At 44.1% G+C, this 16,227-nt stretch overlaps 2 protein-coding genes across 2 annotated transcripts; one reads left to right on the forward strand and one right to left on the reverse strand.

Moving 5' to 3' along the window:
- Nucleotides 1-831: 831 nt before the first annotated feature.
- LOC135399814 (uncharacterized) lies at nucleotides 832-6,348 on the reverse strand. Its single transcript, XM_064631553.1, has 5 exons — nucleotides 5,918-6,348; nucleotides 5,645-5,777; nucleotides 2,315-4,040; nucleotides 942-1,048; nucleotides 832-864 (listed from the first exon to the last, which is right to left on the reverse strand). The coding sequence occupies exons 1-5, from the start codon at nucleotides 6,292-6,294 to the stop codon at nucleotides 832-834; spliced, it is 2,376 nt and encodes a 791-aa protein (XP_064487623.1). The 5' UTR covers nucleotides 6,295-6,348.
- Nucleotides 6,349-6,589: 241 nt separating this feature from the next.
- Nucleotides 6,590-11,674, forward strand: LOC135399815 (uncharacterized). The gene is made up of 5 exons (XM_064631554.1): nucleotides 6,590-7,077; nucleotides 7,500-7,579; nucleotides 7,661-7,751; nucleotides 8,800-8,897; nucleotides 11,600-11,674. The coding sequence occupies exons 1-5, from the start codon at nucleotides 6,858-6,860 to the stop codon at nucleotides 11,672-11,674; spliced, it is 564 nt and encodes a 187-aa protein (XP_064487624.1). The 5' UTR covers nucleotides 6,590-6,857.
- Nucleotides 11,675-16,227: the final 4,553 nt, after the last annotated feature.

Raw genomic sequence — 16,227 nt, forward strand, 5'->3', positions numbered from 1 at the left:
AATGCGAAATTGACAGCCGCATAGCTGATAGAAAGATCGAATTGGTGCACTGCTCCGCGCAATTATATATGTACACCGAAACCGATTAATTAGTCGGAGAAATCGTTAGGTGTCGACGCGGTGTTTTTCTTGGAGCATTTTTCGCTCACGGTCACGCTCGGTCACGATGCGTAAAGCTGTGGTTCAGAAAGCGTGCGAAGTAAAAGTTAAAAGGTGCACTCTTAGAAATGAACTTCACCGCATATCCCTTATGAAAATGGTCTATACACTTGGTGTATAGCCGCTATATGTTCCTATATACTTGTATATTGCCTCTATACCTATGTTGAAAAATGTATAGGAGTCCTATACAAAAGGAATTGCACAACATGAATACAAAATATGACATAAAATGGCATATAAAAATGTATAGAACTTGTTGTATACCATTTGAATGTCAAAGTTGAATATGAAATTGCTAACTGCTTTGTATAGAATGTTTATTAACAAAATGTTCACATGTAAACACAATGCACATGTAAAAACGTCATTTAGATTTCGATGTTGTACAAAGTTAGTCACTAAAAAAAGTATAATTGGGTGCACATGAATAGTTCAGACTCAGGGCGAGTCACAGCAACCCCTCTCACCATCGTAAAGTAGCGTACACGGCAGCGAGCACGGCCAAGGCGGCCAGGGTACGCGAGGCAGCGAGCACGGCACGGCCAGGGCGCATGCGCTCGTCTTCCATGGCCGGGATTGTTTATCGTGGCGTGGCGGTGGCAACGGTGGCTTGTTTGACATGTTTGTGCCCTCGGGCTTCACCCGGATCTACTCGGTTGCTATTGCAGCTCAGGTGAGTATGTCGGCGTTCAAAGAATTCACCTGAACATGTTATAAAAGTCAGAGGCCAGGTCAAGATTCAATGTGGCTAAATGAGCTGTGTGTATATGGCGCCGTACCAGCGGCAAACGTTTCTGGCAATGCACAGTAATATTAGCTGCATAGCCTCCGTCTTCACAGCTCCGCGCATTCTGACAGGAAACAACGTAGAAGATGAAGTATGCCACTGAAAGGATGAATTTAATTAGATACGAAACACATGCACTGCACGCGGACATCAATTTTCGCACATAGCCTCTATCTACAAACACCGTGGTTTCACACAAGCGTGAGCATTTCTGTTTCTTTAGTTCATGGGAATGCGGAACCTTTTTTTATTTTTTTGCATAGCCAGAGCACTCCACAGGAATGAAACACCGTTGATTGAATGTATTCTTTTATATCTGCTGGCGCGCAACATTCACAAAAAGTAAGCTCCCTGTCTCAAATTGTTTCGTTGCTGTTTTCATGTGCAGGTTTATCTCCTGAAACTCTTGGCATACAGATCAAAGCCCGTCAGTGTAGGTGTGCAATAAACAGATTTTTGTGAATGCCGTCTCTCTTTTGCTTACAGATGTTTGTTCTAGAAAACAGCCACACATCTCTACATGCCACTGCAAATTGCGGAATGATAGGTGAATAAATAACAAAACCTGTACTTTTTGCACTGACTTCAGCAATGAAAATAACGGTCACATCGTTTATTAGGTCTCTGTGCTGCATTTCTTTCTTTCTACTTCTGTTCTATTCTCTGTACTGCATGAACACATGTAACGACACTCTGAACTGCAGTCGTGAAACATTTTGCATACTTGAAAATGTCGCAGATGCTCTACAAATGTTCTAAACCAAGTGCTTCTCAGCAACAAAATTGGCCAAAAAGTCTCTTGACAGGTACTACACATTCTAATATATTCTACACGGTCTAATTGGTATAATAGTGTTACATGTATGTTTTTGTACGCGATAGCTACATGGGTGAAGATGGAGCAACATGCTCATACACAACCTCTGAACAATACAAGTTGGATCATCTACCAACACTCTATTCTGACAGTCACTGGGCACGCATGCAAACTTTCATTAATGTTGATTGTTATGCACTTACACAAAATATCACTGCAATGAATTACTTTTAAGTTTCCAACGACATCCAGTTTAAGTAATACACCCTGTAGAATACTGCAGGATGACCACTGCGAAACTACAAGGACAACATTGTTGCACGAGCACGGGATTTGTGAACAATTGAAACAGTATGCATAAATTGCTTTAAGCGTCACCACTTCCATGTCCTTTGTCAATATTAAGGAATTGCAACGTCTGGAGCCGGAAGTTTTCGAATCAAACCGGACACCTCTCAGCATAAGCTTTGTGAAGCACTTGGTAACCTTTGGAGGGCGTTGTAGGAACTGAAGAACAGCTGCTGTATGACTAGCTTGGCCTACTCTACCTTTGCCTGTGAATCTGATATGCTCGTTGCTACACGACACAATTTGCAAACTGCTTGCAACAATAAAGGACTGCCACAGCTTACGTGCCTCTGTACAAACTCTAAATACTGATCTGTCACGACACAATGCAGGCAGACCATTCCATATGCTCAAGCCGTACGCGATTTGTGACTCAATATGTCGTGTTCCATGACACATCCTTGTTAAGACACCATTGAAATGTTCAAAAGGAAAATTCGAATATGCCCAGAGAGGCCCCCAGTTCTTGACACACAGCACTAAATGTGTTACTAAGTGCATGTTGTATGTCATGCTTGCTGTGCCATAGAGCGCTTGGTACCGGCGTGCAAATGAGAGGACTTCAGCTTGGATACTGTCAAGCTCTTCAAGATTTACATTGAAGGACAGCAGTTTATGCATAATCATAACTAGCTTTTTCCAGTTTTTTAAGTACTTTTTGGGGAGCAAGTCTGTGAGGACAGGAACAGAATAAAAGAGCAGCCAAGCACGCCATTCAGATGCCTTCCAGATGTTGTAGTCAGTTACTTTGCGCGGGAGACGACTGATTTCAGCAACAGTCTTGATATTTAGAATGCGTTGATTCACTTCACCAAGCTTGGGCTTCAAATAGTAAGGCTGAGATGCATTAGTAAGCCACATGACTGTTGTTGCCTTGACTACACCAAGACACACAGTGTGCATGTAGTCGACGACGACACCTTTACAAATGTCAAAATATGAGAGCAGGAACAAAACACTGGGACCGAGGATTCCACGAGTAGGTTCATTTCTCTGCCTTGCCTTTGTTGCATCCTTGTAGACGGAAGCAGAAGTGCGAATGGCGTGTTCACGATCAGTTATGGGGTACACTCTTGTGTGTCCTCTTCCTTTAGCAATAACTTCCCCTTCATGAAAGCACCAAAGGCACCCAAACCTCCCATTAAATTGGTGCATATTTACCAGGGGGGCTCTTGCCACACTGTCCACAGTGCACGGGCCTGGAAATACCTTGGTGGTAACTTCTCCTTCTGCATTTGACCACTTAAATCCTTGTGTTGATAGCCTGTTCATGGTCTTCACAAAAGGGTGGAAGAACGCTTTGAAGTTGGGCTTTGTCTTTCCAAACCACAAGCCTGCGACAGCGGGGTGCAGGAGCCTCTCTTTAAATGGTAGTTCATTGACCTGCACTGTGATTGGCCAGATGGAGAATTGTGAGGACTCAAAAAGTTGTACACCATCAGTATTGAAAGTGAGAGAGACATCATTTTTTCCAACTGGTAGGCTGTTGTATGCTGGGCTTTGGTGGATGTCTGTCATGTTAATGCTTGGCGAAGGCTTCAGAAGAGATGCCTCAAATTTCTTGAGCATTTCTGTAAGCTGACTCTCCAAATCAAATGACAGGAAGTATTGTCCTTTGTTCAGAAGTTCTTTAGTGTCCAGGGATCGGCTACACTCACTGCATACACAATTACCCGACTTGTCAGTAAGGTACGCTCCACAGTAGCAATAGAAATGATGGTCCGGTGGCTTTGCACATGTATCAAAATATTTTTTGAACAAGTACTTGGTAGCTGGGTAGCTTGTTCCGGCAGGTAAGTGTGCTTGTACTATCATGGCAAGACTCTGCGCAGCCTCTTTTGTCACCTTGTGCCGTAGGATGAATCCCATCACCAGCAGAAGACTTTCAGCTAGAGACAGTCGGCAGCCTTGATATAGTGGTTCATCCTGAAATAAGATGTACACTGTAATTAATTGGTACACATCTATGTTTCATTGATGCCCTTCATGTGTATTCCCAAAATGCTGCTGCACATGCTGCAATGCCAAACCAAGTAATTCATAGACTTGTGGCATTTTCTCGTGGCATAATTCTACTAAATCTCAAAACTCGTTACTAGAGTACAGATAAATATGGCACCCCCACAACATGCATGTAACTATGCGCTGAAAATCATCCAAATATCAAGTGAAAATTCCCAATATATGCAATGTTTTTCATTGTTCTTGGTACGAAAGCAATGCATCGAATGCCATAATGTAAAAGCCTCAGTCTGGGCACACAGAGGGACGACACGAACACAGGCTCAGTGCATCGTCCCTCTGTGTGCCCAGACTCTGGCTTTTACATTATGGAGTTCTTCCACCAGCTGGCCTGCATATACGCCATCTTGTCAGTGGCATGGAATGCCTATTTCTTTAAAAAGTGAGTATTGTACTAGGTATCACACAGTAAAATAAAGCCGCCTTCGTTATGCAGCACACAACAAAGAATACCTGTGCACAGATATAAATCATGTTGCTGAAGGCTTGCGTGATTGATAAAATATTGCGTAATTGCAGGCTGGCTGGTGTACAGAGCACACGATGCAAAAAGCCCGAGCATGGGCAACACGAAAAACGTGAAGATACACATCGAACCTCAACTTTGAGCTTTATTGTATGTTCGTGTTGCCCAGGCTCAGGTTTCTTTCGTCGTGGTTTTGTGTATCATCATCATTCTGATTCATGCTGTACTATGATTATTATGTACTATGTATCATGCTGATTAAAAGATTAAAATGTGAATGTCACGTGCCTTCGTAACGGTAAAGTGGCAAAGCTGACGCATGGCCCATCGGACATGCACGTAGTAGAGCATGGAGCAGCCATGGTACGGGCGGAGCACCGCACCGAATCATAGAAAACATTCGACTCTGAGCAGAATTTTCGCGAAAGACGACCCAACTCCGTCCCGAAACCAGAAAAAGCATCCATTAAAAAAGAAGAAATATGCTCTCCCGCGTGAACACTGAAAATATGGCACAATATGCACTATTCATGCACGTTCCTGCGAAATATGCCACAACGTGCAAAGCATGCATTTATATGCACCATAGAGCCCTTTTAATCCGTCCCACACCACGACCAAAGTGCTTTTTCATCGTCCAGGTACGAAACCATATCGAGAAAAAAAAATTTATTTGCATGAAAATCAATGCTCTAGGTTGCACTTTTGCACAGCATAAGGTTCTTACGTAACATACTTAGAGAAGCCAAACTAATGATGAGACAACGACAGCACGACACACACAAAGCACATTATATTAGTGCACATTACATTAGCACACATAACATTCAGTTTAGTAACACTTGATGCACTATGCAACACAACAAATATTGCGAGTTCCAGAGGTGGACTGTAACTAGTTTCTATTAGTTAAAATACTCTAGTACCACTTTGACGTGACTGAAAAGTAGTTAGCACAGACACTACGAAGCAGTTTACCAACATTTTAACTATACTAAGGCACTAGCCCTTGCATCTAGGCAGCACAGAAATAAGAACATACCAGCTCGTCTGGTTGCTGCACACGCAGGTCACTGTCATCGTCTTCAGATTCGTCTGTGTCAGACTCTGACTCTGACTCACGCACTGGAGAACAGTCATCTTCTGCTTCATCCGCTGAGGCATATTCGGTGCTGCTGGCAGAGGCATGCATAGGAAACATTTATAAGAACCGCGACATTAAAAAGAAAAACAAAACGCATATTTGCAACATGTTCGCTATGTAATTGCATAAGCAACTGATCCAACTGACACTGCAAGAATATTCTGTCAATACCTCTCAGCGCACGTTGGCATATCAACCTGGCCGGTAACTTCCACGGTCTCCGGCGATGCAAACGTCTCATATGTCATGCGTGAGGGACCGGCAGTAGCAGCAGGTCCTTCCTCGGCGGGAACGTTTGCCAATACATGACCACTGCTCCCTACTGGCTTTGTGGCTTGATCTTGAAGTTTCCTCTTGTAGGCATAAGATGTGGAGCGTGGAACCGACTCTGCTGAGTCCCAGAAGTGTCTTTTATATCCCTTTCGCGACATGACACCGAGTACTTTCGATTCACTTTGGTTTGTTGTTGTGTGTTCGCACGATCGACGTTCGAGGGAAACCTCGGAGCCAAGCACAAGAATACACACACAGACAGTCAATGAAAGCATCCTAAAATAATGGCATGACAAAACAGGGAAGATTCATCGCACACTAGAAACGGGTCCATCATAATAGGTCCACACGACTGACAAGGTGGGCGTTGTCGGTGGGTGCGCAGATACAGATGCATGTAGTGAGTAGCCGCAGCATGGCATGCAGTAAATCTTATTTTCCGATTTTCTCATTATCTTTCTGGAGATATATTTGGCTGCGTCAGTTTATGGTTGTATTACACGATCAAACGACCGTGTATTTTCTTACAGATTTGTTGCGATGTGCATGCTGTGACAGTGTAGTTTTAATTTTGATAGATGTCGCTGCTTGTATAGCTTCGGCTTTTTGCAAAATAAAAAAGAGTTACTACTGTAGCAAAGTTAAGTCGCACAAAAGTCCTGCAACTTTTGTTTGACAGATAGCGCACACCGTTAATACTGCTAGATCCTGCGTTGTTTGTATCATCGTCTGTCAACGCTGAGATTCGTTTTGCTTTTTGCTTTGGCTTGAGCTCCGGCACTGGCTCGTTCGTTTTTGCTTTGCGTTTTATGGGGTTTCTCTTTTTATCTGATCCGTAATGCCGCGTACAGTTGAATGTTCGCAATCTCAATCCATCCACATCCTGGTAAAGTGGTGTGGAATGCAGATGTGGGACGTCTATCCCATACACGCCCTTCAGGATGAAGAACTCAAACAAGTCCTTGTTCTCAACGGCGTCCAGGAAAACAAGGGGAGGTTGGTGCAGGTGGCATGGTCCAACGGCGACGAACCTGCTCCCGCGCTGCTTGTAGATGTCGGTGAGTGTTCATGTATGTTCTTATTGTTTTCATTCAGTTCTGATTACCCACCAAATAAACTGATCTGTCCAAAGAACCACGATATATGGCGCTTGCCTTTCGCAACGTGTACGTTGCAACCGCGTCAAACGGTGGCGGACATTGCAGTAATTTCAAGTGTTCTTATGTTGTTCGTTGAAACGACCACATTTTCTGATGTGGACGGGTTGAAAACCTAGCGAAACTGTAAGGAAGTATGAAGGGAAGTGCCTCAGGAAGTGCCCAGCCGATATTTCAAACAGGGACTGTCCTCAGAAGAACAGTCTCTGTTCGAAATATCGGCGGCTCTCGTCCTGAGGCACTTTTCTTTCGTGCACGTTGTGATGTTTCGCTTAATCTGTGCGTGAAACTGCATCCTTATTTCTTTCTTGCCTTCATACCAGGGACGCCAGCTGACATGGAGAGGTTGAGAAAAAAAGTCGAGGGCAAACATCGAGACGATCAACCGAATCAGGTGGAGCAGGTTTGTAGCAATTTTTCAAGCTCAATCACAGCGCTTGCTATTCGTCTTACTGTTACGAAGCTGTTCATGTTGCATATGCAGGAATTGCTGCGTGTGCTTAAGGAGAGCGAAGCTCGCAAGAGGGAAAATGTGACCTTGAAAGAAAAAGTGGATAGTCTATCTAACATCCATGGTAAGTACTGAATTTTCATTCAGGCAGTTGCATAACCTAATCCTTAACAGAGCATTGTCAATTGATGTTGCTCAGCAGTCGTATAGTGCTGGACAAAAGTTTACGGAACGCGCGAGCGGCGTATTTTCTCTGGGCAGAGTCACCCTAGCGGCGAGCGGAAGCGGGCGAGTCCACTCGTTCAGAGGGATGGAAGAGTGCGCTTGTGGCGACCCGCCGTGGTAGCAGTGGTAACTTTTCTTTTGAGTGTAACGAACGCCAAATGGTTTCGTTTTCGGTCTACTGCACCGAGCACGATTGGCTATCGCGGGAAGGAAGTCTCTCCGCTATCGGAGAGATAACAGGGCGCTAAGATGAATTGAGGTGACAACGGGCTGCAGTGCCTAGTTTTTTCTTTTTTTTATTAGACAAAAACAGAAGAAAAGAGCGTGTACCCTTGAACACACACACACACAAAGAGGCGGGGGAGGCGATAGTGTCAATACTTTGTCGGCCCCCCCTTTCGCACCAATAACTGAGGCCATGCGCACAGGAAGGGAAGCGTATAGTCGATGGACAACGTCCACGTCTTCACGTACCAAGGACCACTCTGCTTCTGTAAATTCGCAGAGTGCGTCCTCACTCCTTGTTGGCGTCCGTCTCTTCAGTCCTTGAGAACCCTTGATTTTGCATATTTTGCTCACGGAGCTGCTAGTGCAAATTACGCTTATCATAAGTCAAACTATTTTGAAACCAGAGGAGTTAGCACTCTTTGCAATAGGAATTGGCAGCAAGAAATTAACTGCACACTTGGTTATGCTAGTCAACTTTCCTTTCTGTCCTATAATCTTTAAAGGGATAGCTCGCTCTTGTGCAGTCCCTGTGTATTCTCTCGTGATACATGTAGCTTATAAATATTTTTGCAAAATATTGAGGCCCTGATCATGAGTGTTTTACGTCCCAGACAAAATGATGACTGTACCTTAAAAGGTCATTGAATTTTTGTTACAAAATTCAGTGCGGACCATGTGTTTAATGTGTGTTCACTAATAGCTAATGCTTTTAATCATAGCCTTGTCTTCCGAGATGCAAGCAACTGTTCAGGACCTGAAGAGGCTACACAAGAAGACCCGAAAACTGCTCTCAAAAGAAGCATTGCCAGATGAGACGGTATGCTTGTAAAGGTTGCTTGTTAGATTCTTTGTCATTACTAATCGGTCGGCACTGGGTTTCTTAGCAAATGTTTTTTAATTCCAAGAGTGGCTTTCCAACACAGTAGCATAAATTGAATCACACTGAACTAACTACATTGATTAGATTGTGCCTGTGCATGTTTCTAAAATTATCTGAACAGGTATTTTGGTGGCAGAAGCTGTGCCTTTTATCAGGCAGAATCGATAATGGGCACGTGACAGGTCTCTGAAATCGTCGATTGCTAAAAATGTACCCTTTGGGACACTGTTGTCTAAAAATCTCCAGCCCGTGGCTGAGCGATCCCCTATCGGCGATGTCACACACAAAGGAATTATACCAATACCCTTCCCAAGGAGAGGCTGCGCTCAACTACTCCCCTAGGAGACTCCGCCGAGTATGCGATGGTACTCTCTCCCAACAGGTGGCGGTGTGTGGCCTTCCCTCGGAAGCTGTATTGATTGGAGACTGCTCGGTCGCGGGCTGAAGATTTTAGACAACCGTGTCCCAAACAGTACATGTTGTGCCAAATTGCAGTCTGTTGCATGTTGTTTTTGTCCATCTTGTAGTTTTCTCGGCATGTATGCTCATGTAAGTATTTCTTCTTTTTTTTTTTTTTTTTTTTTTGCAATAGCTCTTGCTGAAGCTCCCCTTTGATACGCCATAGGTGCCAAAAGCATGCAAAATAGCATTTAGGAGATATAAATTTTTTTATTCAATTTATGAGAGTATGCAAATGAGCAACTGACTGGCCAGTTCTTGGCAGATTTCTCAAGGATGCCAACCCAATAGAAAGTCTCTAACGTGAGCAATTTTATAGTTATTCAGCCGTTGATGTCCGTGAAATACTCTTATTCTAATTCGTGGTTTAAGGAATTTATGCGTTGCACAACATTGTCTGCTTCTCAAATGTCCTACAGCTTGGGACGAAAATTCATGAAAAATAAGTGACTGGGTTACCCCGGCAGCTGCATGTTTTTAATTTGTGCTTCTGTTCTCTACCAGGAAGATGCTCTGATAAAAGAATACTTAAGTGCTATGTTCTGTGAACTTTTGTCCCAAGCTGTACTACCGGTGTGTGAAGTTCTGTTGTCTGTATTGAAGACTGAACATGTGGGAATGGAACACAGGTCTGAGCAGGTCACGCTGTTTATTATGAAAAATTCACGGGGACCTGAAGAGAACCTCGGGAAGTTGTCCCGGAACTAGGTAACCAAACCGCGTGCCACAGGTTATACAGGGTGTTTCTTTTTAGCTGCAACAAATTTTCATAAAAGGAGGAGTTAACCTAGGACGTTTTTACTTTTGACATTGAATTCCTCGACCGGGCCGCCACTAGGAAACTTTTTTCTCAATTAGGGGACTAATGAACAATTAATTTTCATCAACTTTTTAATTACAGTTGAACCTCTATATAACAGATTTGTAAATGTTGGCTTTTTTTTTTCGTTACATAGAGTAATTCGTTAAATAGAACATGCAAAGTGAAAAAAAAGATGGCAGCCGCCACCGCCTACGTCGCACGTACCGCAAAGCCCGATTCTTCATAAAACAGATATCAAGCTACGAAGGGCGTAAAATATCAAGTTTTTTGTCAAAATGTGCCGTAATAGCAGACGACGAAACCTGCGCTTCTCTCATGCATACGTTACGTATGACGTCGGCCTGCGGGTACGTTGTCGTTGCAATTGTAACTTGCAGAAGCACCTTGTGTTGAGTCATCTCCTTTGCTCTCGAAATGGGGACACTCAGGCATATACCTCTGCGAGCGGAGAATGTAGTCAGAGCATTGACTGTGGGGTCTCCGACAATATGGCGCATAACCGGATACGTGGAAGTTAAGTCACGTGTTTTCTCTCCGTGAGTATTTAATGCGGTTCTTAAATAAACACGCACTCCTTCTCCATGTACGTCGTCAGCGACACTTAATTTCGAAGCATGGTCAGTAATATATTTTTGGTCGGAGCTGTAATGCGACCGCGCGCGCCGATGGCCAGCGACTTCAGATTTGTGATTGTGGGTGGGGTTGTCCTGCGACTTCTAACTTGTCTCTGAGGATTAACATAGTTGTTCTAAACCACCATGCTTGCCACATCTTAGAATGTGCGTTTTTCACCATGAGAACTGAAAGAAAATGTACGAGACTCGCCGCGGTGCCCAGTAACTTCTGAAAGTCATCTGCTCATGCCGATGCACTAGCGCGCAAGAGCAGACGATTTCAGTGTCCTATCACGGCCTTTCTCGCGGGTCGACGTGGCCATTCTTATTGTTGCCAACACAGATCGCGGCATGCTCTGCAATCTTCATCGATTTAATTCGGTTATGTAATAACTGTGGCGTGTTTTGTCGGGTAAATTCGCATTATTCCATTTTCAACAAAGGGCAATCGAATGGTACACTTAATGAGAGTGGCAGGGGGTACGAGACCGTTCCTTTAAAGCGTGACCTCCACATGATCGGCTCGAACTACTGATGAAGCACAAAAGTAATCGCTGCACGCGCTACAGACCTAACTATTCAACCACTGCCGTCTACTGCAAATTGCATGTGATTGGCAAAGGAATGCATGTGGCGACTATATCTCTGCCCTCACTTGACATCACATAAAGACGTCATAGCAATTTGGGCAAACCCTTATCGCGGCATGTTTCAAGATCTTTATTTTCTTTTTTGCTTACAAGGAGCTTTGTGCATCAACACTACATATCAGCACCTATCGTACCAGTGAAGGGCAAGAGCTGTGTCCAGCAGAATGAAAAGTAATGAAAATGAATAGTATTTGTCTGTGTTCCGTCCCGACATTGTTTTGTTGTGGCAAGATTTTGGTGAAGCTAAGTGCCTCACCTTATCAAACAGCTCGTATCAAACAGTGCATTAAACACATTTTTTGTGCCAGAGTCGGGTTTTTCCGCTATAAGCACCTGAAACCAAATTTTCACATGCCTCACAATCCAGGGCCTACTAATTAGCTATTGTCAGCTCGTTTCAAGGGTATGCACACTCTTCTACATTATTGGATGCTCTTACTAGTAAAATTGGAGGCTTTTCACTGTACAGATTTGTCACCTGTTCTGCATTTGTTCTGTTGCTCAGTCTCTGGGGCAATACGTGTATTATGGTTCTGATTATTGTTTTCAAATCTTCAGGTAGAGCTGGTCGCCAAATCTGGTGTGTTCATCAGTTCGTCTGCTCTCAGCCGCGCAAAATCAATGAGTGGTGGTAATGGCTGCCGGCTTGCAAGAGATTTGATGCGCTTACTCTTCGACCGAGAGGAGCTTCTGGGAAAGTCCATGACTGGCACACAATGCAATGCCCACAAGAATACCCCTGCCAAGGCACAGGTGGACCCTGAACGCATGGGAGCGGTCCTAGGCAAGTGGAGAAGTCATGCTGTAATATGCTTATTGACAACCCTGTTGTAATTTTCTTTGCAGAATACTGCCGCACAGCGTGCCCGGAGACAGAGATGTCCAAAATAAAGCAGAGTGTACGCACTTTCCTCCAGAGACTTAACTTCTCAGAATGAAGAGTACACATGAGGTTAGAGTTACCTCTGCTAGCTTGGCATATAAGACATATGCTTCTGTGATACTGTGTCCATGCTAACTGCATGCAGCCATTTTGAAACTAGAAAAGCTGAACTGGTGGTAATGACCTAGGGATGAAGGAAGCCAGCTAATGGTTTGAGCTGTCCGGGGTGTTTGTCTGAAGCTTGAACGAAACCTTAATTATGAGTTGTTTTTTCTTCTTTTTTTTACAAAGATAACTTCTTTGCCGAAGGGGGGGGGGGGCACTGCTGAACCTGCTTCCCGACCTTACTGCGAAATTCTTTGAGCGAAAAATTTCCACCAATTCTTCCTCTACTTTGCTATCTTTTCTTGAATCAGTGCTTTCATTGTTATGTAGCAAAGCTTTGTACAGCATCAGTTTACCAAAACTCACAACTTGGGAGAAAAGTTTACGGAACACAGCACTGGGGCATTTCTTCGTCAAATTGTCCCCTTAGCAGCCAGCTGGAGCAGACAACATTACAAACAGGTGGCTGGGCTACTCATGTACCTGTTTTTAATTTTGTCTGCTCGTGTTTGTCACTCGGGAGATGCTGTGATGAAGAAATACCCCAGTACTGTGTTCCGTTAACTTTTCTCCCAAGCTGTATGCACATTTTGGTAGACTGATGCTGTACAAATGCGCTTCCAGTTAAATTACAATGAAAGCAGGTTTCAAGAAAAAGATAGCAACTAGAGGAAGAATTGTTGGAAATTTTTTGCTCAAAGAATTTCACAGTGAGGCGGGGAAGCAGGTTCAGTGGTGCCCCTTTCGGCCAAGAAGTTAACTTTCTACACAAAAATTAACTTCTTGGCTGAACGGTGCACTGCAGAACCTACTTCCTGAAACTGAAACTTCCTGCTAACTTAGTTTTGTATGGTATCAGTTTACCAAAACGCATGTACAGCTTTAGAGAAAAGTTCGCATAATGAAGCACTGGGGTATTTTGTCATCACAGTGCCCCCCCGAGTGACACACAGGAGCGGACAAAATTAAAAAGGGGTGTATGAGTCGCACAGCCACCTGTTTGTAATTTTGTCTGCTCTGCTGAGGGGACAGTTTGATGACGAAATGTGGCCAGTGATGTGTTCCGTAAACTTTTCTCCCAAGCTGTACATCCTGTTTGATCAAAGCTCGCATTAAGCTAATCAATCAAAACTAAGACTGACTCGTACAACACAACACTTGCTCTAACCATAGTGTGGCCCCCCATCATCTGTAAGTCATGACCACTGATTTGATTTTTAAATCTTTTGCTGCACACGGTGTGAGCACACCCTACATTACGAAGTTTCCTGTGATATTGACGCTAGTGTACTCGTCCCTTACAGTTTGTTGAGCCTGTACTTCTTATGTAGCACATTTACAAGGTCACCTGTGATATCAACCTTAATTAACCTTAGGTGGTAAACTAGTTTCTTGAGCCTGTACCTCCTATACTCGTCCTTTACAGTTTGTTGAGCCTGTACTTCCTATGTTTATCAAAGCACACTGTGCATTTACAAAGTCACCTGTGATATCGAGCTTAGTTAACCTTAGGTGGTAAACTAGTTTCTTGAGCCTGTAACTCTTATGTAGCACTGTTCGACATTGTAAAATATTGACAATAAAGATCATTTATTAAATTTATATATGCTTGACCTCTACTTTTTATACACGTGGTATACTGACTTCTCTATAGTTCTTTATACAAAAAAGTATTGCAGTTTCGTATAGCCAATTCCTCATACAGAGCATATACAATTTGTCCGAAAAGGCTATAGGAAAAACATATCCCTATACACGAAAAATTATACAAAGCATATAGCTGAGTTGAATACCAATATATAAAAAATCCATAGACAATTTTCATAAGGGATCACTCAGCTAGCCAACCATAATTGCGAATGATATCGTTATCTTCCCTGATTTGCTAAAAACGGGAGTAGAACGCCTTTTTGTGACACTTATGTTGTTCATACTTGTCACAAGAAAGGCGCTCCTTTTGAACAAATGTTGGACGAGAACGTTGTCATTTGGAATAGTGATTGGCTAGGAGCGTGCTATGTTGTGGAACTCATTTTTAAAAGTGTAGAATGATTATTTAATTAGTGAGCGTATGCGAATGAGCCAGTCACTACTCAGTTCATTGCAGATGTCCCAAGGATAGTTACCAAAAAGAAATTTCTTCCATGGTACCACCGGTTCACGAAGTATTCAGCCGGGGGACTTTCGTGAAACACCTTGTATAGTACACTCTAAAAACTGAACTTCACCGCATAGTACGCTCTGCGCCAACCGTTGCCACGAATGATAGAGTTATCACTTCTGATACGAAGAGAGACGGGGGAGTACGCCTTTTTGTGTCAATTTGGATACATGATAATTGACACAAAAAGGCGTACGCCTCCCTCTTTCCTCGAATCAGGAGCAATAACTCTATCATTCGTGGCAGTGGCTGGCGCAGAGCGTGCTACGCGGTGAAGTTCAGTTTTTAGAGTGTAGATGGGGCAGTATTTGCAATTTGATCGACCCTTTAAGCGTGAACCGCATGGCCCGAAAAGCGTCCGAATTCTTTCAGAACCGAATTCGGGACCGAAGTTTTTTTAGGCGAACAGAATTCGAGGCCGAGTTCGGCCGTATCTGGCCAAGCCAGATTTCTCTTGCGAAATGGGAAGTGACGCCAACCGAAAAACTAGGAAGCATCCAGCCGGAAGGAGAACCATAGCAACGATGACGTAGAAATCGGGTCGGCTGTTGCCGTGTGTGCGACTTCTACCCCTCTGAATAAAGGGATTATCTCATTGAGCTGAATGGTTGAAAGGCGATCTCCCCAAGGTCAGAAGTCTTCGGCCGAAATTCGGGGTGAATTTCGGTAGCATGCGGTGATGCACAGAAAAAAGTTCGGCCAGCTTTCGGACAGTTTGTTGTGCCATGCTGTTCAGCCTTTAAAGGGACCGCAAAGCGAATGTTAAAGGTATATAGAAACTGTGTGTTCCTAGTGTTCATGAAAATTTTTAACTTGAACGGTTCTGATATGTAAGGAACGTTTTTCCCGCTCGCGTATCCTATAGCGCCTGTCCAGAGAAACACAATCGGGGCGTGCCAAAGCACAGCCGGCACTATACTGGCGCCATCTATTGAATATGTAGCCAACCTTCTTCGGCGCCGCCAGGGTTACAGAGCGTGCGCAGGAGCGCAATTTTAAAGGTTGGTACGCCAAACAAATGTGTGTACTCGTGCCCCATTTGTTGAGAACGTGAGCGACAAGGCCGGCCATCTCCCGGGACGTTGTCAAAGGTGCACGGTTGGTGCCTCCCGGAACACCAGTACATAAACCACACAGTAAACTTTTTACACTTTTTTGGTGTATAAAAGGAAATATTTCAATCCGCAGGAGGGGACCCGGACACAAAGCCCCCACCCCCACCCCCTTTATTTTTATGTCTATAGACAGAGGCCCTGCAGGGTACCGCGGATTTCATGTACTGACGTTGTGACGCAAATTGCTACGGGATTTTCATTTTCTCGAAGTGTTCATCTTGAACGTCAGCTTGGTAGACTGCTCGTAGAGGTCCTGAGGCAGCCTGGCAAAATTTCGGGAGGAGGGGGGCGGGGCTCAGTCCCTCAAGCCCCGTAGCACTCGGCGCCTGTCGTGTGATCAATCTACGCACACCGGGTCCGTGGTTAATGGTGGAGAAGCAAACGACACGGAGACGCTGAGAGAGAAAGGCCGATAGATCGCCCCGCGTCGCGCATATATTGTTGCAGGTTACAAAAA

Source organism: Ornithodoros turicata, chromosome 7, assembly GCF_037126465.1.
Source record: "Ornithodoros turicata isolate Travis chromosome 7, ASM3712646v1, whole genome shotgun sequence".
In the NCBI taxonomy this organism is placed as follows: domain Eukaryota; kingdom Metazoa; phylum Arthropoda; class Arachnida; order Ixodida; family Argasidae; genus Ornithodoros; species Ornithodoros turicata.

What these genes read in the sequence shown, in the direction of transcription:
- LOC135399815 (XM_064631554.1), top strand. Translation starts at nt 6,858, where the DNA reads ATGCCGCGTACAGTTGAATGTTCGCAATCTCAATCCATCCACATCCTG. An exon ending in CGCGCTGCTTGTAGATGTCG is followed by an intron (nt 7,078 to 7,499) that starts GTGAGTGTTCAT and finishes CCTTCATACCAG; the next exon opens with GGACGCCAGCTGACATGGAG. An exon ending in AAGCATTGCCAGATGAGACG is followed by an intron (nt 8,898 to 11,599) that starts GTATGCTTGTAA and finishes TTTGCTTACAAG; the next exon opens with GAGCTTTGTGCATCAACACT.
- LOC135399814 (XM_064631553.1), bottom strand. Translation starts at nt 6,294, where the DNA reads ATGCTTTCATTGACTGTCTGTGTGTGTATTCTTGTGCTTGGCTCCGAG. An exon ending in TGCAGCAACCAGACGAGCTG is followed by an intron (nt 4,041 to 5,644) that starts GTATGTTCTTAT and finishes ATCTTATTTCAG; the next exon opens with GATGAACCACTATATCAAGG. An exon ending in TATCAGATTCACAGGCAAAG is followed by an intron (nt 1,049 to 2,314) that starts GTAGAGTAGGCC and finishes TCATCCTTTCAG; the next exon opens with TGGCATACTTCATCTTCTAC.